Source organism: Chrysemys picta, chromosome 1 (genome assembly GCF_011386835.1).
Source record: "Chrysemys picta bellii isolate R12L10 chromosome 1, ASM1138683v2, whole genome shotgun sequence".
NCBI lineage: Eukaryota > Metazoa > Chordata > Testudines > Emydidae > Chrysemys > Chrysemys picta.
The window spans coordinates 136,324,172-136,350,609 of NC_088791.1; the positions used below are offsets into that span (position 1 = coordinate 136,324,172).

A 26,438-nucleotide genomic window follows, 5' to 3' on the forward strand; every position below is an offset into this window, starting at 1 on the left:
TTATCCTGACTCAGGATGAATTGTCAAAATATTGAAACTTTGAGGAACAAAAAAGTTCTGAATCAAAATATTTCAGAAATACCATATGTTTCATTTTAATATTTTCAATTGAAACTTTTTTCATAGATTTCAAGGCCAGAAGGGACTTGTGATCATCTAGTCCGACCTCTTGTATAACACAGGCCATAGAACTTCCCCAAACATGTGTCTTTTAGAGAAACATTTAATCTTCATTTAAAAATGGTCAATAATGGGGAATCCACCAGAACCCTTGGTAAATTGTTCCAATAGTTAATTATCTTCACTTGTTAAAAATATATGCCTTATTTACACTGAGTTTGTCTAGTTTCATCTTCCAGCCTTGTTATACTTTTGTTTGCTAGATTAAATGTTTGTTCCCCATGAAGATAATTATAGACTGTAATCAAGTCATCCCTTTAACCTGCTCTTTGTTAAGCTAAATAGGTTGAGTTCCTTGAGTCTATCAACATAAGGCATGTTTTCCAATTCTTTAATCATTCTCATGGCTCTTCTCTGAATCCCTTCAATTTATCAACATCTTTGTTGACATTGGAACTGGACACAGTATTTCAGCAGCAGTCTCACCAGGGCTAAATATGGAGGTAAAATAACCTCTACTCCTATTCGAGACTCCGCTGTTTATGCACCCCAGGATTGCATTAGGTCTTTTGGCCACAGCACTGTACCGAAAGCACATGTTAAATCTTTTTCAGAATCACTGCATCCCAGGATAGAATCCTCCATTCTTTGTTCCTAGATGTATATATGTACATTTAGCCTATTGAAACACATTATTTGCTTGTGCCCAGTTTACCAAGCAATCCAGATTGCTCTGAATCAGTGATCTATCCTCATCATTATTTACCACTCCCCCAATTTGTGTGTCATCTGCAAACTTTCAGTTTTTTGTTTGATTTTATGTTTTCTTCCAGGTCATTAATAAAAATGATAGATAGCATAGAGCCAAGAACTGATCCTGCAAGATCCCACTGGAAAACACACCCATTCAATGATGAGTCCTCCTTACAATTATTTTGAGACCTATCAGTTAGCCAGTTTTTAATCCATTTAATATGTGCCATATGAATTTTATATTCAAGTTTATTAATCAAAATGTCATGCAGTACCAAGTCAAATGCCTCCCAAAAATTACCTATATCACCCAAACTTGTAATCTCACAAAAAGTAATATCTAGTTTGACAGGATCTATTTTCCATAAACTCATGTTGCTTGGCATTAATTTTATAACCCACCTTTCACAGGCACTGACTCCGTGGGTGCTCTGGGGCTGGAGCACCCATGGGAAAACAATAGTGGGTGTTCAGCAGCCACCAGTGGCCCCACCAATCAGCTCCTCCTCCTCCCTCCCAGCGCTTCCCACCCACTGCAGATCAGCTGTTCAGCAGCATGCAGGAAGTGCTGGGGGGGAGGGGGCGGGAAGAGGGGCGGTGGGGTCTTAGTAATGGGGGGGCTTGTGGCAGAGTGGAGAATCGAGCTCCCCCAGGAAAATTAGGAAGTCAGTGCCTATGCCACCTTTAGTTCTGTATTAATCAATTCCTCTATCAGCTGCTCCATTATCTTGCCTGGAATTGAAGTCCGACTGACAGGCATATAATTAGACAGGTCATCCCATTTACACTTTTAAAATATTGGCACAACAACATTAGCTTTCTTCCAGTCTTCTGAAACTTCCCTGGCGTTTCACTGACTTAGTGAAAGTCATCATTAACGGTCCAGCAAGTTTCTCTGCCAACTCTTCTAAGACTCTCGGATGCAAGTTACCTGGATTTGCTGATTTTAAAATGTCCAATTTTAGTAGCTGCTGTTTAACATCCACGAGAGATCTTAGTGGAATGGAAAGAGTGTTATCATATATGACTGCATCATCTGTTTTTCCCTCATACTGCAGCACAGAAGTGTTTATTGAACACTTCTGTCTGGTCTGCATTATTTTGATAACCATTTCCATCTAGTAAAACGTACAATACCATTATTAGGATTCTTTTTGCTCCAAATATATTTAAACTGCTTATAGTCCTTAACTCTGCTGGCCATAGATTTCTCCTTGTGTCCCTTTGCTTCTGTTATCAATTTTCTATAATTCCTAGTGTTAGAAGTGTTAGTGATTCAGGCCTATATACTTGCCTGAGATAGAATTTTGGGTTTTGTTTGCCCATCTGATTTTTTGAGATGTATATCCTTACTAATATGTGTGAACAAAGATACTGTGTGTTGCTTCTGCCCAGCCAGATGGGTTTGTTAGTACAATGAGAAAGATAAAGGATAGAGCAAAAGTGTTACTGGGTATGGTGGGAGTATTATATATGAGCGCACACTTGAAGACTGCCTCGACTCCTATCTCAAGGCAAGGTCAAGCAACCAGTCAGGAGGGGCAAGAGGGATGGGAGGGGAAGGTATAAGAAACACTCAGGCCAAAGAAATGACTGTCACTGGCCGAAACACAGCCTCACTCCTTACCCATCCCCATGGGATACAAAAATAGTGGAATGAAGCCCCCAGCTGCACAACCCCCCAAAATGGAACATGACCATAAATTGTAAGAGGTGGAACCAAAGGTGTGCACTATAGGTATATTTATGCCTGCTAAGGGGGGTGGGCATGGACAGGACACTGGGAAACAAGGCTCTGTGGCATCAGAGCTATGGATATGCTTGCTTGAAACTAACCCCAATAAACATGGAGGGGGGAAGGGATAGCTCAGTGGTTTGAGCATTGGCCTGCTAAACCCAGAGTTGTGAGCTCTATCCTCAAGGGGATCTGGGGCAAAAAAAAAATAGTTGGGGATTGGTCTTGCTTTGAGGAGGTGGTTGGACTAGATGACCTCCTGAGGTCCCTTCTAACCCTGATATTCTGTTCTATGAACATTGCATTGCCTGCACTTTAGACTTCCCATCTTCTGCTTTCTGTCTGCATGACAAGAACCAGGGAGGAAGGTAGGGGGCTTTCCCTGCAACACCTAGTTTCTGACATATATTCATTACTTCCACTTTCATTTGTTTTATATTTTTTATAGCTGCCTTCACTTCCCCTCTGAACCAGGTCAGTATTTTAATCAATATGACTTTCTTCCTCTAGTTTAATATTGTGGCTTTTTAGGCATCTAGTAAAGTGTTCTTAAACAATTTTCAGTCACATTTTCCTGATTAAGTTCTTCCTCCCAGCACATTTGGCTCATAATTGCTTTGTGAAATTGGTTCTTTTAGCATCGTATATATGTATTACTGGTTTGGACTTAATTCTGTTTGCATATTATGAATCTGATCAAGTCATGATCATTTGTATCTAAATTACCATTAATCTTTAGTTCTGTGATCAATTCTTTATCAGCCAAGAAAAAAAATCTAATATAGAATTCCCTCATGTTGGATGCAAAACTGTTTGAGTGAGGAAATTGTCATCTAATATTTAGATATTCCAAGACTGTTAGTCTTGGCAGCGTGAGACCTCCAGCATGTCACTCAAGTTGAAGTCCAGTGATCATGCAGCTTTCCCCCGCCTCCCCGAGAGATCTGCTTAAGGAGATGGTTACAGGATGACCTGCATGCCTCACCAGCTGGGAGCAGTTAACCACTCAGGCTTCAAATAGCAGAGCTGATCATTACAGTCTTTAACAAGGCACCAGCAAACAAAACTAAATGTTTAGTTATTCCCCAAATCAAAACCTTTAATTTTCCCAATGGAAAATTCTCCCCAAATAGACTATCCTTACTATCTGAGAGAACAGCACCCCCTACTGAGCCTCCAGCACCTCTCCCTCCAGCTCTCACTGCATTACTTGCCTATTTACCCATCCATGTAAGGCAGGGCTCAACTGGCTGGTTTGTGAGATCTCACTTGGTTACCAGCCCCACCTAAGGTGAGGATCTCTTCAGGCTACACAGGAGTTTAAATCAGAGTCCAGGTCCCAGAAAGAAAGGTAATTACATGTGGTGGAGAGTCATATCTGACAACTTTCCCTGCCTGACCTTCTGAGACATAAGTTCTTTCCTCAGAAGGTCTGTCTGGCCTCCCCTCTATTTTCCCAGCCAACTTCAAACTGAAAACTCTCCAGCCCCTCCTCTGCCTTTGTCCCTTTCCTGAGCCAGGAGGGACCTGATCTTTGTTCTCCAACACCTTCAGTTGGCACCTTTGCAGGGGAGGGGCCCAGGCCATTAGTTGCCAGGACACAGAGTGTCGGCCATTCTCTGTGCAGATTGTATCACAGGGGCCCTCTTGGGCTCTGCAACAATCACACCCCCTGTTCCTCCCACCTAGATACCTTAGAAATGCAAAGGTGAAACTGAGGCACCCACAGTATTCAGAGAAAACATTAAGAACATTCCCACTTCTTCACACTCCCCTGCTTTGCTTTGGCTTTTCTATTCTCTCTCCCCTGCCAATTTCCTTCCCATCTCACCCCTAGTTCTTTTCTCTCTCCTTCCCTTCTCTCTCTGCCCCTCTATCTCATCCTCTCTCTCCTTGGATCACCCATTTCTGTAAGGCCCTTCTATTGATCTGACTTATCCATCAATCCTTGGCCATTCCCTTTTCCAGCCGTCATTACCACCATCCATCCCCCAGCACAGCAGAGATAAATTCCCCCTTGTCACCTGCAGTTCTAGGGCCTCTCCCAGATCTCGCTCTCCCTGTCAGTGAGTTCGGGTTTCACATGTTGTCACGAGCACAGGGATGCCAAGCTGAGGAATTAGGTGTATTTGGAGGTGGCCAGACACAAACAAGAAGCATATACATTCTCTGCTGGGACTGGCAAGTAGCACTGGAGTTTGAGGAACCCACTGAGTGGGCACAAGGGGAAGCTGAGGTTTTGCTGCCTCTTGCATTGCTTCTTATCACAGGGGGGAAATATTGAGAGGGAAACATGAAGTGAAACTAAAATGAGCCAAAAATAAACCTCAAAGGTAGAGAGAAGGATTTAGTGGAGTGTAGCTAGTGCACTGTAAAGTCACACTGTAGCTTGGTGCACACTAACTTCCCCTTGCGGACAAGGACTAAATGTGTCTGGGCTGCTGGAGTTGCCTGGAGTGTATTGAAGAATGACTATTAAACACCTGATGGTGGGACCTCAGAGGGTGCTGAACCAACAGTCTCCTCCTGCTGGCCATGAATCTCTATGTGGAGCCCCAAACTGGAATACAAGAGGGACCACAGGGCAGGACTGAGGGGCATTGGCAGAGCTGGGGCCCAGGCCATGGGAGGACAAGTGAGAGCCGTGCTGCCCAATACGAATGAGGGAAACTGGGTGAGATTTCATCCCAGCACATTGGAGAACTCGAACTTTGAAGAAGGTCAAGCTTGGTGCCCAGGAATCAAGGTTCTAGGTCCTAAGATGTGACTTTATTAAGATACTGTAAATACATAAATAGATATAGCCGCAAAGTGTCCATACATGAAAGGTAACTTCACAGTATTAAGAGAAGGAGAGAACCATCTATAGAGCATCATACATACATCCTCTAAATCCATTAACAGGATTAACACCTCTTCAAGTAAGTGGTGGAAACCTCATTGCTCAAGCCATTCAAAGTAGGGTGAGATAAGGAAGTGGAGAATGTGCTGCAGGGAATGACCCTGCCCTGGCTCCCAGACCAGAGTGAGCTAGAAGATCTTTTCAATGTCTAGGAGGTACAATCTTCCCTCTTCCTGTGCCTCAGCACAGCAGGGTATTAGTGGCTCTAACACAATCTTTGGTTTGGTTTGTTCTAATTGTAACCCTTCTGCCAGGCCAAGTTGATAGCAGCAAGGGCCGGGTTCAGTACATAGGGGTCCCTTCCCAACAGCGTGACACAGAACCAGCTCGAGCCCCCACCCAGTGACCTGGGAAAATCTTACACAAACCCCTAGGCGCCTCGAAGAGGCAATATTTCCCCTCTCGCAAGCACAGAGCCTCGGTGTAGCAGAAAATGTTTAATAACATGAGGTAAACAACATAGCATTAAATTGGGAAAACACCACAACTAGAGTTCATAGACCAAACCATGAGCGAAGACCCACCCCAGCAAATTGGGCCGTGTCCTCTCCCGTTGGTTCTTGAAACCAGCGACCCAAGAATCACCAAAGTCCCAAAAGTCCACCGATCCCAAAGTCTCTTGGGTCCAGCAACCCAAGAATCACAAAAGTCCCAAAAGTCCGACAACCCCCCAAAGTCTCTGTCCCTGATCAGTGCAGCCCCAGAGTTCAAAAAGGGGGGGGTGAGCAGGGTGTTAAGGGGCACCTTACGTGATCCGAGGCCAACCCGGCTGCTTCTCCGTGGGGTTCCACCACAGCCTTACCACGAACTGCTCCACTCCACCCGCAGTCCCACTCCTGCCGTCCCACGAACTGCTCTGGCAGCTGCTCCGCTCTGCTCCGCTCCGCTCCGCTCCGCTCACCGACCTGTGAGCCGCGCCGCTCCGCTCCGCTCACCGACCTGTGAGCCAGGCCGCTCCGCTCCGCTCACCGACCTGTGAGCCGCGCCGCTCCGCTCCGCTCTGCTCACCGACCTGTGAGCCAGGCCGCTCCGCTCCGCTCACCGACCTGTGAGCCGCACTGCTCCGCTCCGCTCGTCCCTTGGGCCGCTCCCACAAGGCTCTGCTCTGCTCGCTGCTCCTCCAGCCGCTCCGCTCGCCCCCCGCTAAGCTAAGTCAGCTTAGCAATATAGCTTCAGGCTCCCCCACTAGTTAACACAGCCTCAGTGATCTCAGCTCTTAAATAGCTTTAGCTCTTTTGTGATTTCAGCTCTCAGTGATTTCAGCTCTTAGTGATTTCAGCTAGTAGTAGGGGAGCCCCAGTGCTGGTGCACTATCGGCCCAGAGTGAATTCAGCTCAGCAGTCCGTAACTAGACTCCTAAGGGAATCAAAGTTAGCTCTGACATTCAACAGTGGAGAGAGGAGGAGGTGCAATTGGTGTTTCAGGCCCACAAAAGGGACCCACACCACCAAGTACCAATACCTGCCCCCAACCTCTCTCAATTCACTGGGTTTTGTAACCCATGCCCCTTGACAAGCAAATGCTACTTAGGTAATGGTGAATGACTCACTCAGTCCTTCTGTCATACACCAGTGCCACTGGCCTTGATTCACAGAATCAGGGTAACAAAACTTTATTCTTCCTGCCCCAATAACAGAGAAACTGGGGATCCCACACCAGCCAAAGTAACCACTTTGAGTTGCTGTTGTTTCCTGCCAGGCGAGTGGGTGTGCCTATGCAAACAAGATCAGCCCCTGGAGTTCTTTTCCACACTCGCCATAATTCACCACCAGATGTCAGGGTAGAGCTCATCCTGACTCTGCTTACATCCTCCCCCCAGCCGAAAATTTGTCGTCCCGACAAATCGCACTCCCTATTATAACAACTCACTGGTTCCCTCCAAAGGGCCTCAGATAGCCCACTTTAGCTTCCACAAGCCTGTGTGCTAAACATATTGGTTCCTCACTAGTTACCCCAGGTGCATCATAAGTCAACCGTTTTACTGGTCTTATTACCCTGTCTCGTCTATTGAGAATCTCTGTTGCCGTGGTGCGCGGGACAGCCTCTTGAACGATGGATGGAGAGGTTTCCTTTGAGGGTCCCTCGGCTACTGGCATAGGTCCCTGCATTTCTAGTTCTAACAGTGGAGGGTCCAAGGTGCCCAGGACATCCTCCACCTGTATGTCTCCACTGTCCAATAACCTGGGTGTGTCATCACATGGGGGTCCCACCAGTCGCTCAGGGGTGTCAGGAATGGGCCTAAATACTTCTGCCATGGGGTTTAGGGCGGAAGAAGAAGAGCTCTCTTTTGATTCAGCCGATCGAGACTGAAATCTTGTCTCCATCCCAGGATACACCATGGTTGTGTCTTCCTCCTCAGACTCACTCTCGGATGTGCTGCATGGGGGTAGGTTAGCTGCAGGGGGCTGGCTGTCCACGTTGGAGGGCGGCTTTGGTCCAGCACCTTCATTCTGCCCAGTTGCCTTGTTGTGGCCCATCTCATACGGGGTGCCTACCAATTCCCCCACAGGGAGCAAAAGGTTTCTATGCACTGTCTTTGTCTGCCCTGGACCCTCTTCAGGTTTGATCTTGTAGACCGGCAGGTCTCCTAGCTTTTCCATCACCAAGTAAGGTATTGCCTTCCATCTGTCGGCTATCTTGTGTTTGCCAGCAATACCCAAATTTCGCAGCAGAACTCTGTCCCCCGGCTGGAGTTCTTGCAGACGTACCCTAGCATCATATCGATGTTTGTTGCGGTCTGCGTTCTTCCGAGCTGCAGATGTAGCTAAGTGATAAGCATCCCGCAGCTTTTCTCTCAGTCGGGATACATATTGCTGATGAGTTTCATAGCTATCTCCATCCTCTGATACACCAAAGCACAGGTCTATGGGTAATCTTGGTTCTCGTCCAAACATTAAGAGATATGGGGTGACTCCTGTAGCATCATTCTTTGTGGCATTGTAGGCGTGCACCAGATATGCAACATGTTGGCTCCAGGTTGCTTTCTGCTCTGGTCGCAAAGTCCCCAACATATCTAATAGGGTTCGGTTGAACCTCTCTGGCTGAGGATCACCTTGCGGGTGATAAGGCGTTGTTCTAGACTTCTTAATTCCCGCTATCCTCAGCACCTCCTTCAGAAGATGACTCTCAAAGTCCCGCCCCTGATCCGAGTGTATCCGGGCTGGAAATCCATAAACTGAGAAATATTTCTCCCACAGTACTCGAGCAACAGTGGTGGCCCTCTGATCACGCGTGGGATATGCCTGCGCATATCGTGTATAATGGTCAGTCACTACTAGAATGTTCCCAATATTCCTCTTGTCTACTTCTAAAGACAAGAAATCGATGCATACCAGTTCCAAAGGTTTGGTGCTGGTGATGTTCTTGAGATATGCAGCCCTCGTGGGCAGAGTTTTCCTTTGAACACATCGAGCGCAAGTCTCACATTTCCTACGAACATCTTCAGCCATCCGGGGCCAATAGAATCTACTACGAAGAAGTTCCAGGGTCCTCTCCATCCCTAAATGTCCAAAGTCATCATGCAGGGCCCTCATGGCCAGGGCTCTGTACTCTTTTGGCAGCACCAGTTGTGCTCGTTGCTTTTGTAAAGGGTCGATGGTCATTCGATGTAACACTCCCTGGATCAGTTTTAGTTTGGTCCATTCTCTCAATAGTAGTTTACCCTCCGGGTTAGGAGGGACAACCGCAGCTGGGCTTCGCCCCTCCCTTTTGGCAAGTAGTGTATCACGAATGTCAACATCTTGCAGCTGGGCTTCTTGCCAGTCAGCCGCATTGAGCACGGGCAAGGGAGATTGGTCCAATGCAATATAGTTCACAGAAGCAGAAGGCACGCAGTCAGGGGGCAGGCCCAAAGCTTCAGCAACACATCCATGAAGACTCTCATGGGCCTCTGGCTCTCGGCGACTCACACTGCAAATAGCCCTCACTCCATCCATGGGTATCATAGCCACTTCAGGTGCCTGCGGTCGCCGGGACAATGCATCTGCATCTACATTGCTTCTCCCTGATCGGTATTGAATGCTGAACTCATAGCTAGCCAAGGCGGCCACCCATCTCTGTCCTGTAGCATCCAACTTAGCACTTGTTAACACGTAAGTCAATGGGTTGTTGTCTGTCCACACCTGGAACTGAGCACCATACAAGTAGTCTCGAAATTTCTCAGTGATGGCCCATTTCAAGGCCAAGAACTCCAGCTTGTGGATGGGATAGCGAGTTTCACTGTCAGACAGTCCTCGGCTGGCAAAGGCTACGGGTTTATGTTTGCCTTCCACTTCTTGGTACAGTACTGCTCCCAGACCCTCCAAACTGGCATCAGTATGTAGGATAAACGGTTTGCTTGGGTCGGCAAAGACTAGGACGGGGGCATGAGTTAGGCGACTAATGATTTCCTGAAAAGCCCTCTCACATCTCTCATCCCACCTTGGCCCAAACGGTTCGAAGGGGCCATAATGTCTCTGCACAGGAGGCTTTGGAGGCCTCCTCTTATTCTTGGTCCTAGATTTGTTCTTGTTGGACTGGTATCCCCTGGTAAGATCATTCAGGGGTTTTACAATTGTGGCGTAGTTCTTCACAAATCTGCGGTAGTAACCACTAAATCCAAGAAAGGTCTTGAGTTCTCTGTAGTTACTCGGATGTGGCCAGGTAGTGAGTGCTTCTATTTTGTCAGGATCAGTACTCACACCCTCCTGGGACACAATGTGACCCACATACTTCACTGAGGTTCGGCAGAACTGGCATTTGTCAATTGAAAGCTTCAAACCATACGCCTCCAACCTATCGAGCACTTTAAGCAGTCTTTCTTCATGCTCCTCCAAGGTTCTTCCAAACACAATCAGGTCATCCAAGTAAACTAACACTTGTAGTAAGTTCATGTCTCCCACGACTTTCTCCATGAGACGTTGAAACGTGGCAGGTGCCCCAGAAATCCCTTGGGGCATGCGTTCGAACTGGTAGAACCCTAACGGGCAGATGAAGGCTGTCTTCTCCTTATCTTCTTCTCCCAGAGGGATCTGGTAGTATCCACTCCGAAGATCCAACACAGAGAACCACTGGCTACCCAGCAAACAGTCCAAGGCATCTTGTACTCGAGGCATGGTGTATTGGTCAACTGTAGTGCGCCTGTTTAGAGTGCGGTAGTCAATACACATCCGGATTTTCCCACTCTTCTTACGAACCACCACAATGGGAGAGGCGTAGGGGCTTCGGGACTCTGTAATGATACCATTCGCGATCAGCTCTTGAAGATGATGGCGTACGTCTTCCATCTCAGAGAGAGCAATCCTCCTAGATCTCTCCCTGAAGGGTCGGGGATCTTGTAGCCTGATGTGGTGTTCCACTCCTTTGGCACATCCCACGTCCCACTCATGCAGTGAGAATACCTTGGCTCTCTCGCAAAGCTTCTTCCGCAGGCGATCCTTCCACTCCTCAGACAGTGGGGAGTCCCCAAAGTCAAACTTTGCGGGATCCATCACTGGAACTTCAGCTTCACACTGGGGTCTCACGATGGTTTCAGGCTCAAAGATGTCTGCAATCTTCTGCCCTGGTTTTACAAACACGTCACGGCGTGTTTCATTAGCAATCAATATAGCCACCTCTTCCTGGGCTTCAGCAGGTAGGGTTATGACTCCACTGAGAACCAGCACTCCTTCTGGGAGCCCTCCCTCGGTCGGCTGCTCTACCATTGCTAATGTTTTCTTACTGTCTTTTAGGCAGGTACTCATGACAATCACTTCCTTTTCTGTCATTGCAGGAACCACTAAGGGGGCCGGGCCCGCATACCTCAATGCTCCCACTGGCAAATCAGGCAGCACTTTTCTTGTGTCCTCAATTTTTCTGTAGGCTGCGGCACAGTGTGTGTGTATCACCAAGGTGTTCAGATATTGGTCCCCTGCTCGCTGTCTGCAGTAATCTGCGAGTACCTTAAAGAGACTGGAGTTGGTCCCTATTAGCACGGACACATCAGAGGCTCCTTTAGGGTCAGGGCATATTAAAGCAGCAGTGTCCACCTCCTGTCTTACCCCCGCAATCTCTTCTGGGAATTCCAGGTGTACTATGACATACCCCTGATAGGGGTATTCATCCATGCTGAGGCCACACAGGCCAAGCCCTGTCAGGGGCCGTATAGGCAGATGCCTAAGCATCTGCTGGTAGAAAGACTGGAATATGATAGTCACTTGGGATCCTGTGTCAAGCACTGCTCTACATTCTGTCCCTTCAACCTTTATAGTTACCTCCGCTCGGGGTCCGATCAATCCTGGTGGGATTCGGGCTGCAGGGTTCTTTCCAGGGGAGCCTCCACACCCTGTAGGCCTAGGCGGCTCCCTTCCCAGGCCCTGGGGCCGTTTCCCGACTTTCCCCAGGTGGTCCTCAGCTTTTGATATACTAGCGTGGGATTCTCTGCATTCTGACACCTTGCAGCAATGTGCCCACCCTGGCCACACCGGTAGCAGAAGAAGGATTGTCTTTTCCCTTGTTGTCTCGTTGGGGCAGAGGTTCTAAATGTAGTCCTCTGAACCGTGGTAGTGGAGGGTTCCATGTACCTTGAAGTATTTGCTGAATCGATGGTATTCTCTAATTCAGCCACTTTCTGTGTCAGGACCTGCACTCGTTGGGTAAGTTCCTCTTGAGGATTCACCATCAGTGCCTTGGGCGTTCGGGTGGATGTTGTGCCAGTCGCCGGGTGTGACTGCACCTCCCAAACCTCGCCAGCTGCCTGCCTCTCTTCTTCCTCTCGGACCTCTTTTATCAGCTGAGAGTAACTCGGTGGATTGTCTTGCCGTTCTCTTAATCGGAGGTGGAGAAGGATTGGGTTCTGATATTGAATTCCTCTCACAATCTGAGCCAATCTAGTCCGGTCCATTTGCCCAACTGCCACTGCTCCCCTCATGATGGCTCTCTGCAATAGTTTCTCCAACCTCTGGATATAGGCAGAAACCTTCTCTCCCTTTTGTTGCCTGGCATTGAGGAACTTGCAATAGACATCATCTGAGCCCTCGGTTCTCCCGAAGGCATGATCAAGGGCCTCTAGGCAGTCCTTCACCTTGACTCCAGGGTTACTGAGTTTCAGGGTGCGAATCACATCTAGGGCTGGCCCCCTGAGGCACTCTACTAGTCGCCTTCTCTTTTCAGCATCAGGCACCGCCCACTCCTGCAGCATTTCAGTGGTGTGTTCCAGCCAGGGTTCAAATGCTTCCTCCCCAGGTATTGGGGTGGGACCCCCAGAAAACAACCTCAGTTTACGATAGGGGCTTGACTCAGGGTGGGGTGCCATAACCTTCTCTAATGCTTGCCCCAAAGCCTTCACCCATTCATCAGGTGAAGGAGCACTCTCCCGGTGTGGGACTCCTGGGTCAAGGCCCAACAGACCTGGCATATCAGCCAAAGTCTTTCCCTCTTTCCCCAAAAAGGCTGACATTTTCTTTAAAAACTCTACATCAGGGGCAGGGACTGGTGAGGGCTGGCTCCCAGTGGTTATTACCGTCCACTCACCATCTTCCACTGCTATCGTGCCTGGAACCTGTAGGGGTTCCACAGCCGATGGCAGCTCGCACAGTACAGCAAAAGCCCCCTCCTCCCTCACAAACATGCGCCCACGCATTTTGCACTTACTCAGGTACTCAGTGGATACCCTTAAGATAGGTTCTATTGCACCCTCATCAAACGCCTCCGGCACCCCCGTTACCAAAAGACAGTTCCTAGGGTTAATATTCATCCCCTTGCACCAGTCCTCTAGCAAGTGTAGGGCCATTATACAAACTGTAAAATTTTTTACAAATATATCAGATCAAAACAACAACAAGAAGATTTTTAGGTTTTCCCAAGTTAATGAATCACCCAAGATGTGCTTGCGAGGGGTACTGACCCAGGGATCCCGGACGAGCCCCCAAAAATGTAACCCTTCTGCCAGGCCAAGTTGATAGCAGCAAGGGCCGGGTTCAGTACATAGGGGTCCCTTCCCAACAGCGTGACACAGAACCAGCTCGAGCCCCCACCCAGTGACCTGGGAAAATCTTACACAAACCCCTAGGCGCCTCGAAGAGGCAATATTTCCCCTCTCGCAAGCACAGAGCCTCGGTGTAGCAGAAAATGTTTAATAACATGAGGTAAACGACATAGCATTAAATTGGGAAAACACCACAACTAGAGTTCATAGACCAAACCATGAGCGAAGACCCACCCCAGCAAATTGGGCCGTGTCCTCTCCCGTTGGTTCTTGAAACCAGCGACCCAAGAATCACCAAAGTCCCAAAAGTCCACCGATCCCAAAGTCTCTTGGGTCCAGCAACCCAAGAATCACAAAAGTCCCAAAAGTCCGACAACCCCCCAAAGTCTCTGTCCCTGATCAGTGCAGCCCCAGAGTTCAAAAAGGGGGGGGTGAGCAGGGTGTTAAGGGGCACCTTACGTGATCCGAGGCCAACCCGGCTGCTTCTCCGTGGGGTTCCACCACAGCCTTACCACGAACTGCTCCACTCCACCCGCAGTCCCACTCCTGCCGTCCCACGAACTGCTCTGGCAGCTGCTCCGCTCTGCTCCGCTCCGCTCCGCTCCGCTCACCGACCTGTGAGCCGCGCCGCTCCGCTCCGCTCACCGACCTGTGAGCCAGGCCGCTCCGCTCCACTCACCGACCTGTGAGCCGCGCCGCTCCGCTCCGCTCCGCTCACCGACCTGTGAGCCAGGCCGCTCCGCTCCGCTCACCGACCTGTGAGCCGCACTGCTCCGCTCCGCTCCGCTCGTCCCTTGGGCCGCTCCCACAAGGCTCTGCTCTGCTCGCTGCTCCTCCAGCCGCTCCGCTCGCCCCCCGCTAAGCTAAGTCAGCTTAGCAATATAGCTTCAGGCTCCCCCACTAGTTAACACAGCCTCAGTGATCTCAGCTCTTAAATAGCTTTAGCTCTTTTGTGATTTCAGCTCTCAGTGATTTCAGCTCTTAGTGATTTCAGCTAGTAGTAGGGGAGCCCCAGTGCTGGTGCACTATCGGCCCAGAGTGAATTCAGCTCAGCAGTCCGTAACTAGACTCCTAAGGGAATCAAAGATAGCTCTGACATTCAACAGTGGAGAGAGGAGGAGGTGCAATTGGTGTTTCAGGCCCACAAAAGGGACCCACACCACCAAGTACCAATACCTGCCCCCAACCTCTCTCAATTCACTGGGTTTTGTAACCCATGCCCCTTGACAAGCAAATGCTACTTAGGTAATGGTGAATGACTCACTCAGTCCTTCTGTCATACACCAGTGCCACTGGCCTTGATTCACAGAATCAGGGTAACAAAACTTTATTCTTCCTGCCCCAATAACAGAGAAACTGGGGATCCCACACCAGCCAAAGTAACCACTTTGAGTTGCTGTTGTTTCCTGCCAGGCGAGTGGGTGTGCCTATGCAAACAAGATCAGCCCCTGGAGTTCTTTTCCACACTCGCCATAATTCACCACCAGATGTCAGGGTAGAGCTCATCCTGACTCTGCTTACATAATAAATATATTTAAACTGTTGACAAGAATCAGTGACCATAATTCTTACAGTTTGGTGTTTTTAAAAGAGGTTTTCCAGCCCTTCTGCTCACACAGCAATTATAAATATTTATCACAGACAATAATGAATAATAATAGCTATTCACTGTACTGCTTAGGCCTTGTCTACCCTGCAAGTACAGCCAGATTAGAGGGCCCAGATAGGGTGACCAGACAGCAAGTGTGAAAAGTGAGGACAGGGGGTGGGGAGGTAATAGACACCTATATAAGACAAAGCCCCAAATATCAGGACTGTCCCTATAAAATCAGGACATCTGGTCACCCTAGGCCTAGATAAAACAGGAATGTCTCCCAACAGAGTGTCAGCAGGGCTCAATCTTGTTGATTTCAATTGTGGGCTTGTTTCCATGAGAAACAGCACAATTTAATTAAATGAGTTTAGATGCTTGTAGGCATATATGCATGTATGGCCACCCCTCATTGTCAATCTCCCAGGGAGGCCATGCCTCTTTGCTGTCACACACCTAGAACAGCAGTCTGTAGAAGGGGGAAGTTCGCTGTCTCTAGGGCTCAAATCCTTAGACAGGAGAGAGTAGTGAATAGTCTATAAGCCCAGACCCTGAGGCGGGGCAGGGAACCAAGCAGTTTGGAGGTTCAGACCTCAGGCCAGGTAGAGCAGTGAATAGTCTAGGAAGGACAGGGCACCAAACAGTCAAGGGGCTCAGGCCTGGTGGAGCACCAATAGTCTAGGGCCTCAGGAGGGTTTCTCTGACCCATGCAGTGGGCCAGAGCATCAGACAGTCAGGCACACAGCAGACAAACACAGGCCTCTTGGCCTTTGGTGGGATGGCAGGGGGACCCAGGCCCACCCAATTCCACCAAGCCCCAACAGTGGCAGAGTTTCCACTACTGGGTCAACAGGGATCCAGCCACAGCACACTGAGCTTGGATCAGGCAGCAACATGCCAGACTGGAGTCAGCTGTTCCCAGGTTACTTCCTCCCCTCCAGGTGTTCCTTAGTCCCAGGGTCAATCTCCATCTCCCCAGGATACACTGCCAGTGGCAATCCCAGCAGCTCCTCAGGTTGGCTGCATCTGGCAGCTCAGAAGAGTCCTCAGGACAGCAGATATCTGCTCCTCACCCAACAGCAGGGTGGAAGCATCTGTCTCCCTCAGCAGCTCCAGCCCAACTGAGTGACAAGGCCTGCCTTTTATACTTCCTGTTCCTGTGTCACCCCTCTGCTTCTGGTGTGGTGGGCATGGCCTTCCTGGTTCCACCCACTAGGGGGTGTTTGGCCGTCCCTTGCTGTCAATCTCCGAGGGAGGCTATGCCTCTTTGCTACAACGCTGACTGGGTTAAATTGGTGCAACCCCCTCCCTGCGAAAACTCTTATTTCTGTATAAAGGAGCCCTACAGTAATTTAGGTTAGGTGATTTCTCACTGACTTGGTATAGACAAGCTCTTGTCCCTGAGTGACGTTAAAGCATTGGACCATTCAAGGGTTTTAGCATTGCACAGGGACACGGACAAAGCCCCATTTTTGTTACAAGGGGGAGCTGAGTTGTAGCAGAGTCAAGGGGAAAGAAGATCAGACCTAGTTATTTTTGCAGCATGGATAGGACCTTATTCCTGGTAAGTTGCTACCTGGACCAGGACTGGCAGGGTTAATATGAACAGGAAACCCCCTTTCAACATGTCCCAGGGCAAACCCACTGGTCCTGCCTTTCCCAGCCTGCCTCCTCCACCAGTCTCCTGGGAGCTTCAATGACATCACAGGCAGAGCTCACTGCACTTTGGCTTGTTCCACATTAGATATTTTCAGCAGTTTTCAGATTTTTCCAAAATTGATCTAGTGAGTGAGTCTGGGCCCCACATCATCCTCCACCATCTACGCCCAATGTCATGATAGCCCAGGGCTGATCCAAACCCTCCTGCCAGATCTCTCTGTGAGCTGACCCAAGCGAGAGATGTGCTGACTCTCCAGCTTCATATCCAGGATGGGGTTTCTTCAAAATATAAGTGCTGCAGTTTCACAAATTCGATTATATAGTTTGAAACATGCGATGTCATTCCAATTCCTGTTTCCATGTTTGGTTTGTTTTCCCTCCACATGCATGACAGCACAGTACTCACTGGGATCATTATTGGGTTCCCCAGGTCTCCAGAACCTGTAAAATAGAGAAGCTCACGTGTTAGAGATGCATCACTATAAATGTCGCAGGGGAAAGTGTTGTAGCTGATGATGATGAGGGAGAAGGAGAATTGCAACACTTGAATCAGGCACAAACACTGCTCTTCTTCCAGCACACTGTTCCCAAAAATTCATTCATAGCTTCTATCCATGTTCCCTTTGTAAATCATCTCTCTATTGCAACAGAAATAGTTAGTTCCAGTTGTGGGTAAGCCGCTCTCTCTCTTTCTCACTCTCTCTCTCTCCCCCAACACAAACACACACACACCCATTACATTGTGTATTAATCCTGGAACTAAGTGGAGGGTGGTAACTAGTCTCCATCCCAGGAAATACTCACGCTGCAGTATCGTTATATGGAGTCTCATCCACCCAGTGCCACTGTCCTTTCTTCTCCTTGTCAATCAGACCAATACAGTAATTCATTCCTTCGCTGCCTGTAACTGTTCCATTTACCCGAGTGAAGATGAAATCCTGGATAAAAATAAAATCATATCTCCATCAGGTGCAGTCCCTGGGTAGACAGTAGGAGATCAGGGTCCCTGTGGGGGCGTGGGGGTGCTGGATGTGATGGATGAGGAAGCCCAGGATTGAATGAACAAAGAGCCCAAACATCCTCTCCAGGGCTGCACTCTGAGTGCCCAGAGGAGCCTGACTCCCAGCAAGTTACCTGCTCAGCTCCTGTGTTGATCACCACCAGGTGGGAGTCCATCCCTGTGCAGTTCCTCTCACTGTCATCCCAGGTCATGATGTCATTAGAGAAGTAGTAGCAGCTGGCCTGAAAGAGCTCCCAGCCCCTGGGGCAGCACGTCCAGACTTGCCCTGTGAGGGGAGAGAAGAATGAAACACAGAAAATAAAAATGGAAAGGACTTGTTAGGTGACACCCAGTTCAGTCCTCAGGTCCAGTACAGGGTAGTTCCATCCAGTCCATCTTCATTTCACACATATCTTGAGCAATGGGGACTAACAGAGGCCTTCATGGTGAGGAAATGATTCACAACCTGCAGACCAATTATTTTTTCTCCTACTTGGTCTTTTTTATACCTAATTCTTCCCCCTAAACCCCTCCTGGTCAGTTCTTTTCCTCATTGTTGCTTGACCTCTGGAGGCACTTGTAGGCCATTAACACACACTAACTAGTTCAGTGCTGGACTGTTTCCCTTCCTGCTTCTGTGCTTGCTCTGGCAGCCTCTCCTTTAGTGTGTCCTCCTTCACCTTCTCCCCCTCTGTCCTTTTCCTTCAGTGTTCCTCACTCTTCTCCTCTTCTCACTCCATACCCCACCCCTAGATGACCTCATCCACTTCAATGGCTTCATGTCTTGTCTCTGCTATGACGTTGTCTCTCACCCTTACCAGCCATTCATTCCCACTTCTCTCCATTCGACTTATGAGCTACTCCAGAGAAACCCTCTTCTGCTCCCTTCTATATCATAAATAATAATGTCAGTATCCCCCACTTAGACTTGTAATCTTTGTGTTTATTTAACTCCTCTGTCTCTCCCTCCTTTATCCACAAATCCATCCTGCTGCTCAACACTGCCAGTCCTTTTCTCTTTCCATTGTTACTGCCAAATCCTCAGCCCATGCCTTGGCCATCTCTCTGTAATCTTGACTGCTGCACCTACCCCTCTCTGGCCTCCCCAGGTTTCATACTGTGTCCCTCATATATAATATTGCTGCCATTTCATCTCCCTATCCTTTCCCACTTGAGTCTCCTCACTGGCTTTGTTCTTCTTCTGGGTCAGATTCAACCCCCTCACCCTCACCTTCAGGGGCCTCCACAACTCTGCCCCTATCTCCATCTCATCTATAGTTACTTTCTACTCCTACATTCAGCCACTTCAGCTTATCTCATCATTCTCCTGGTCTTCTTCCACAAATAGCTCTGCACCTTTTCTCGCTGTGTCCTTGAAACCTGGAATATCCTCCTTGACCTCCACGTATTCCTGCCTCAAATCACTCCTCAAAACTCATTCCTTTCAGTCAGTGTTCTACCCTTGCCCTCTCTTCCGACTGCCTCTAATTTGTCATATTATGGTGGAGTGGTCACAAAGCCATAGTTAAGGATACATCAGAGATTTGTTTTAATGGAGAATAATGAGACCCCTGCTGATTCTAATGTCAACACCGACTTCAGCATTACCAATTTGAAAGTGCCCAATTAATCAATGAGGCCATCCTTTACTACGTATTTTATGTGTGATAGCACATTTGCCAAGGTGCAGTGGCTTCATTTAATTGAACGTGGCATTTCTCCATGTAAGAACACTCACTGCAGTCACTGTGTTCTTCACTACATTGGCATTGTTCTTTGCAAAGTTCTGCATTATTTGCTTTTTTATTTTTCATGTCCAGTTTAAACAGTTTCTTTTAAAACTAGGAAAATTCACACAGAAAAATCTTTCTTTAATGTTAATTATCCTTGCTCTGTTCTACTTCAAGAACATTCTCCTCAAAGACTGAAAATCTAGAATACAAACAGTTCAGGTCACAACCACACTTCTGTTTCTCTACTGACACCAAGAGAAAACTTTACAACTTTTACCTATTACTGTCCTCCTTCCACAACACATTGGTCACACCAACAGCTTCAAAAACTGTCATTTAAGCTTTAACTCCGACATACACACAAGAAAAACACATATGTTCCATAGATTCATAGAATTTAAGGCCATTAGATCATCTAGTCTGACCTCCTGCCTCCTGTATGTCACAGGCCCTAGAATTTCATCATTACCCTGCTATCGAGCCCGAGAAATTGTGTTTGACTTATTAAGAGATCAACTTTTAATTAATTGACAAGCAAAACTGTGAATGGACAATCAGTACCTCTACCTCCAATGAGGACATGATCCCTATTGCAACCTCTTGCCTTCTTCACAAGGTCTTATTCGGCCACTATTACTCACATTGAGTCGCCTAGTAGAAAGAACCCTGGACTGGAGTTCTAGGTTCTGTTCCCAGTTCTGCCACTGGCCTTCTGGGTGACCTTGGGTAAAACCCTTGCCTCAGTTTCCCCATTTGCAATTTGAGGACAATGATACTGCCCACCTTCACAAAGAGCTTTGAAACCTACGGATAAAAAAGCACTATACAAGAGCTAAGCAGAAGTAGTAGTACCTAGCTTCATGTTGAGGCTGACTGAAGTGAATGGGACTATTTCTGAAGTAAGGTATAATGGGCTGCGAATAAAGGGGCAGATCTAGTCCACTGTCTGACAGTCAGCTGGACTGCTCTGTTGATAAATGAATGTATAAGGTCACTGTTAAAGTTTGCGTCTGACGAAGTGGGTATTCACCCACGAAAGCTTATGCTCCAATACATCTGTTACTCTATAAGGTGCCACAGGACTCTTTGTCTGTTTTTACAGATCCAGACTAACACGGCTACCCCTTTGATACTTGTTAAAGTTTAGTGACCCACTTTATCTCATAGTGTGGGCATTAGAGCACATCAGATTGCAGTCACAGACTTTATTAGAAAATAAAATATTTAAACACTTAGCGTGAAATCCTGGTTCCATTAAAGTCAGTGGCAAAATTCATATTGACTTCAATAGGGCCATGATTTCAACCTGTTTATTTTTATGGAGATATATGTTTAAAGTATAACTCCTTTTAAGATATGATTGTCTTTTGGGATTTCTTAGAGAAAAAAGAAAACATCTTTAACTTCTGTCTCCCTCTTGTATGTAGAGCTGGATGAAAGTTTTTGAATACAACTTTCGTTCACCAAAAAATGCAGATTTAGGTCAAAGGAAACATTTTAAGAATTTGTGTCAAATTAAATTCTTGTTTTAAATTTTGCATCAGTTTTCTTTTAAGAAATCTTTAAAAAACTCAAAAAATGAAATGTTTCATTTCAGGTCAATCAAATAGTTTTTTTGACCCAATATGATTTTTTTTCAACTTTTTTGATGTGTCTAGTAAACCAAAAACTCAGTAATTCACACAGCTCTCCTTGTATTAAGTTTGAGTTAAGGCTGTGTAAATTACAAAAAGGAGACATTTGTTAAAAGTTATTCTTTACAGTGGACCAAAAAAGAGAATTTCTGTCTCAAGGGAAAAACAATATTTTGACATTTGTATTCATCCTCAATCGGGATGAAAATTGAAATATTGAAACTTTAAGGAACAAAACGTTCTGAAAATTTTTGACTCCAAAATACCAAACATTTCATTTTAACATTTTCAATTGAAACTAAATATTTAGCCATTCCCAAATCAGAACCGTTAATTTTGATTTTCCCAAATGGAAAATTCTCCCCAAATAGACCTTCATTATCATCTCAGCAAAAACAGCACCCCCTACTGAGCCTCCAGCATCATTCCCTCCAGCTCTCGCTGTGCTACTGCCTATTTACCCATCCACGTAACTCAGGGCTCAACTGGCTGGTTTATAGATTCATAGATTCATAGATTCTAGGACTGGAAGGGACCTCGAGAGGTCATCGAGTCCAGTCCCCTGCCCGCATGGCAAGACCAAATACTGTCTAGACCATCCCTGATAGACATTTATCTAACCTACTCTTAAATATCTCCAGAGATGGAGATTCCACAACCTCCCTAGGCAATTTATTCCAGTGTTTAACCACCCTGACAGTTAGGAACTTTTTCCTAATGTCCAACCTAGACCTCCCTTGCTGCAGTTTAAGCCCATTGCTTCTTGTTCTATCCTTAGAGGCTAAGGTGAACAAGTTTTCTCCCTCCTCCTTATGACACCCTTTTAGATACCTGAAAACTGCTATCATGTCCCCCCTCAGTCTTCTCTTTTCCAAACTAAACAAACCCAGTTCTTTCAGCCTTCCTTCATAGGTCATGTTCTCAAGACCTTTAATCATTCTTGTTGCTCTTCTCTGGACCCTCTCCAATTTCTCCACATCTTTCTTCAAATGCGGTGCCCAGAACTGGACATAATACTTCAGCTGAGGCCTAACCAGAGCAGAGTAGAGCGGAAGAATGACTTCTCGTGTCTTGCTCACAACACACCTGTTAATACATCCCAGAATCATGTTTGCTTTTTTTGCAACAGCATCACACTGTTGACTCATATTTAGCTTGTGGTCCACTATAACCCCTAGATCCCTTTCTGCCGTACTCCTTCCTAGATAGTCTCTTCCCATTCTGTATGTGTGAAACTGATTTTTTCTTCCTAAGTGGAGCACTTTGCATTTGTCTTTGGCCTGGTCGACACTAACCCCCCATTTCGAACTCAGGTACGCAAATTCAGCTACGTTAATAACGTAGCTGAATTCGAAGTACCTTAGTTCGAACTTACTGCGGGTCCAGACGCGGCAGGCAGGCTCCCCCGTCGATGCTGCATACTCCTCTCGCCGAGCTGGAGTACCGGCGTCGACGGTGAACACTTCCGGGATCGATCTGGGATCAATTTATCGCGTCTAGACAAGACGCGATAAATCGATCCCAGAAGATCGATTGCTTACCGCCGGACCCGGAGGTAAGTGTAGACCTACCCCAAGTTAAACTTCATCCTGTTTAACTCAGACCATTTCTCCAATTTGTCCAGATCATTTTGAATTATAACCCTGTCCTCCAAAGCAGTTGTAATCCCTCCCAGTTTGGTATCATCCTCAAACTTAATAAGCGTACTCTCTGTGCCAATAGCTAAGTCGTTAATGAAGATATTGAACAGAGCCGGTCCCAAAACAGACCCCTGCAGAACCCCATTTGTTATGCCTTTCCAGCAGGATTGGGAACCATTAACAACAACTCTCTGAGTACGGTTACCCAGCCAGTTATGGACCCACCTTAGAGTAGCCCCATCTAAATTGTATTTGCCTAGTTTATCGATAAGAATATCATGCGAGACCGTATCAAACGCGTTACTAAAGTCTAGGTATACCACATCCACAGCGTCTCCCTTATCCACAAGATAAGTTTGTGTGATCTCACTTGGTTACCAGCTCCACCCAAGGTGAGGATCTCTTCAGGCTACACAGGAGTTTGAATCGGATTCCAGGTCCCAGAAAAAAAGGGAATTGCATGTGGTGGGGAGTCATTTCTGCTGACTTTCGTTCATACTGACCTTTCCCTGCCTCTGAAACACAAGTTTTTTCCTTCGGATACCTGCGCAGCCAAGACAGTTTATCTTGCTCTTCATGCCGTGTCCTAGTGTCCCAACGCCAGGTAACTACAGACACAGAGAGGGTGAAAACCAGAATTACAGCACTAGCCAGTGGGAGAGGGGGACCAGATCTGCAGGGTGAGAACAGACTCTTGGTTTGTCTCTTGCCAAGTGCCTCACAGGAAGGCTCATCCTTACATCTTGTGTCTCATTGTGCAGTATGATCCCAGACTGGAGGAAAGGAGGATTCTACCTGACCTCTGCAGTGACCAGATCATGCCCTGAAACAGGACGGCTAGTACCTCTATCCATTGCTAGCAGCAGCACCAATGTAACTGCTCCTCATAAATGTATCCAGCCCCTCTTTAAACCCAGTTATTGTATCTGACTCAATGACCCCTGCAGCAGTGAGTTCCACCAGTCGTCAATATGCCGTGTGAATGTGCATTTCCCTTTACTGGTTCTGAATGTACCAGCCACTCATTTCACTGGGAACCTCTTTATTTTTGTAAGTTAGGGCTGAGGGAAAAAGCAGGACAGATCCTTTCATAATACCCCCCACAGGGGCAACCAATCCCCCACAGAGCCATACAATCCCTGCTTATTGCATCTTATCTGGTGTTCTTTCCAATCCAGCTGAATAAGCAGCAGCCAGAACCCACCGAGGATGCTGGAGATGAAACAGGCGCTGAGGACCAGGATGGAGATCACAGCAATGACCCAGGGGCTCGGACAGGGGCAGCCTCCCCTCTTCTCTGCAGGGGCTGAAATACACCAGGCAGCCATCACACAGACCAGACCCAAAGGAGCAGGAGGGCCCAGGAGGCCCAGCAGGTCTGTTTCTAGCACAGTGCCTGGAGGCACTGCATAGGTTTTTCTCTCTTCTGTGTGCTCACAGGAACCATCTCTTCTCCCCATTTACTCTTTTGTCTTTCCTTTTTTTCTACCTCTCTCTCCTCCCTCCTCAACTCTCTCCTCACTCTCTGTTCCTTCACTGCTTCTCTCTTCCATTTCTTCCTTTCCCCAAATTTCATTCTTGTTCCCCTTCTTTGCTTGGCTTTTCTCTCCTCTCTCCCCTGCCAATTTCCTTCCCAGCTCACCCCTAGTTCTTGTCTCTCTCCTTCCTTTCCCTCTCTGCCCCTCTATCTCATCCTCTCTCTCCTGGGATCACCCATTTCTGTAAGGCCCTTCTATTGATCTGACTTATCCATCAGTCCTTGGCCATTCGTTTTTCCAGCCGTCATTACCACCATCCATTCCCCCAGCAGAGCAGAGATAAATTCCCCCTTGTTACCTGCAGTTCCAGGGCTGGTTTCCCCTGCTGGGCTCATGGTCGCTCCTAGGCCTCGCTCTCCCTGTCAGTGACTTCGGGTTTCACATGTAGTCACGAGCACGGAGACACTGAGCTGAGGAATTAGGTGTATTTGGAGGTGGCCAGACACAAACAAGAAGCATATAAATTCTCTGCTGGCACTGGCAAGCAGCACTGGAGTTTGAGGAACCCACTGAGTGGGCACAAAGGAAGCTGAGGGTTTGCTGCCTTCTTATCGCATGGGAAAAATATTGAGAGAGGAACATGAAGTGAAACTAAAATGAGCCAAGCATGAGCCTCACAAAGATATATAGAGAAGGAACTTCGCTCCTCTGAATGCCACAGAACTCCATGGTCCCCCCGTCCCAAAGTCAGTGGAACTCTCCCTGCGCGGATCTCCTCAGTGGCTGGAGCAAGCCGTCTCTGACTCACTTTTCCCCTGGACCCCACCAATAACTCTCTAGTCCAGGATTGACTTGTGAGACGTGGAGAATGACACACATCCTCTCCTATGGGCCCTTTGTGTGGTATCCAATGCAAACTTTGTCATGTGTTGCACAATCATTTTACAAGTATGAACATGGGGATGCTGGGTGTTCCCCCAAGATACAGAGCATCACACCCCACAAATAGCTCACTAGTCCAGGATTGGCTTTTGAGACATGGATAGTGACACACATTCTCTCCTATGGGCCCTTTATGGTTTCCCTGGGGTAGATAATGCCGCCCTGGGCTCTATTACTCACCCTACCCCTTATACTCTGAGATGAGAATCCTTCTTGATGGGTGTCCCCTGAGCAGGCACTGGCTGTGAAAGCACTGGCAGCTTGACTCCAATGGCACTGCCGTACTGGGTTGGATGGCAGTTGGAGGAGAGGAGGGTGAGATGCAGGATACTCAGGACCTTAGGAAGACACAGGGCCTCCAACAGGGTGGCCTAGAATCCATCTGATCCCATGTGGGGCTCCTGAGAGCTGGATTTCAGCCCCACAATCTCTTCTGAGGACTGGGGGGAACAAGCCGCACTAGCTGAAGGAAAAGTTAGAGAAGGAGCCTGAATGAAACACAGCCCCATTAGACCTCTTACAGGATGTCCCAGGAGTAAGTCTTTGCGCACTAGCTTAATACACTTTAAGAGCACATCAAGCCAAACTTCCCAAGGGCACTCTTAGTGCACAGTAACAGTATCCACACAGGGAGTTAGTGTAGAGTAGCTAGTGCACTTTAATGGACTTTAAAGTCACACCATAGCTTAGTGCGCACTAATTCCACATGCGGACAAGGTCTAAATGTGTCTGGGATGCTGGAGGTGCCTGGCGTGTACTGAAGAATAGCTATTAAACACCTGGCAGTGGGATCCCCTAGGGTGCTGTACCAACAGTCTCCTCCTGCTGACCATAAACGGGATTGCTCTGGTTACCTCCCTCAACTGCTGAATCCACTTGTTCCCCCTTGTACCCTGGGAGAATTACATGTGACTCAGCCAGTTTAGACCCTTGAACTCCAGCTGGAATAAGGAACTGGTTCCATTTCCCCTCAGTGCTCCAACATGACTGATCAGGGAGCTAATGCCTCCTTATAGCGGGTGTCTGTAAGGTGGCCATATTTTCCCAAAGAGAAAATGGGACACTGCACGGGGTTGGTCTGAGGCCCCCCTCCTGTCCAGTTTGCTTTTGCCAACTGATGATCAGTTGGCAAGAGCAAAGGACAAATGCCCAATTTTGCCAAAAAAGTCGAGACGGCTGGGACAGAGCTTAAAAAAGGCACTGTCCCACCCAAAACAGGACTTATGGCCACCCTAGGTGTTCGTTATACAGTATGAGTGTTACTTAGGAGGTATGAGCATTTCCTGGGTCTTTTTAGTTGGTGCAACAT

At 47.6% G+C, this 26,438-nt stretch overlaps 1 protein-coding gene across 1 annotated transcript; it reads right to left on the reverse strand.

Moving 5' to 3' along the window:
• Nucleotides 1–5,362: 5,362 nt before the first annotated feature.
• Nucleotides 5,363–25,165, reverse strand: LOC101952715 (C-type lectin domain family 6 member A-like). The gene is made up of 7 exons (XM_065571381.1): nt 24,546–25,165; nt 23,914–24,015; nt 23,213–23,317; nt 17,837–17,988; nt 17,507–17,640; nt 14,974–17,143; nt 5,363–5,742 (listed from the first exon to the last, which is right to left on the reverse strand). Exons 1-6 carry the CDS (start codon nt 24,580–24,582, stop codon nt 16,984–16,986), a joined length of 690 nt encoding a protein of 229 aa, XP_065427453.1. The 5' UTR covers nt 24,583–25,165; the 3' UTR covers nt 5,363–5,742; nt 14,974–16,983.
• Nucleotides 25,166–26,438: the final 1,273 nt, after the last annotated feature.

Excerpts from the sequence above, each read along its gene's own strand:
- LOC101952715 (XM_065571381.1), bottom strand. The coding sequence starts at position 24,582 with ATGAGCCCAGCAGGGGAAACCAGCCCTGGAACTGCAG. Across the intron at positions 24,016-24,545 it reads AACCAGCCCTGGAACTGCAG|CCCCTGCAGAGAAGAGGGGA; the intron begins GTAACAAGGGGG and ends GGTGTATTTCAG. Across the intron at positions 17,989-23,212 it reads TGTTTCAGAGGCAGGGAAAG|GGCAAGTCTGGACGTGCTGC; the intron begins GTCAGTATGAAC and ends CTCCCCTCACAG.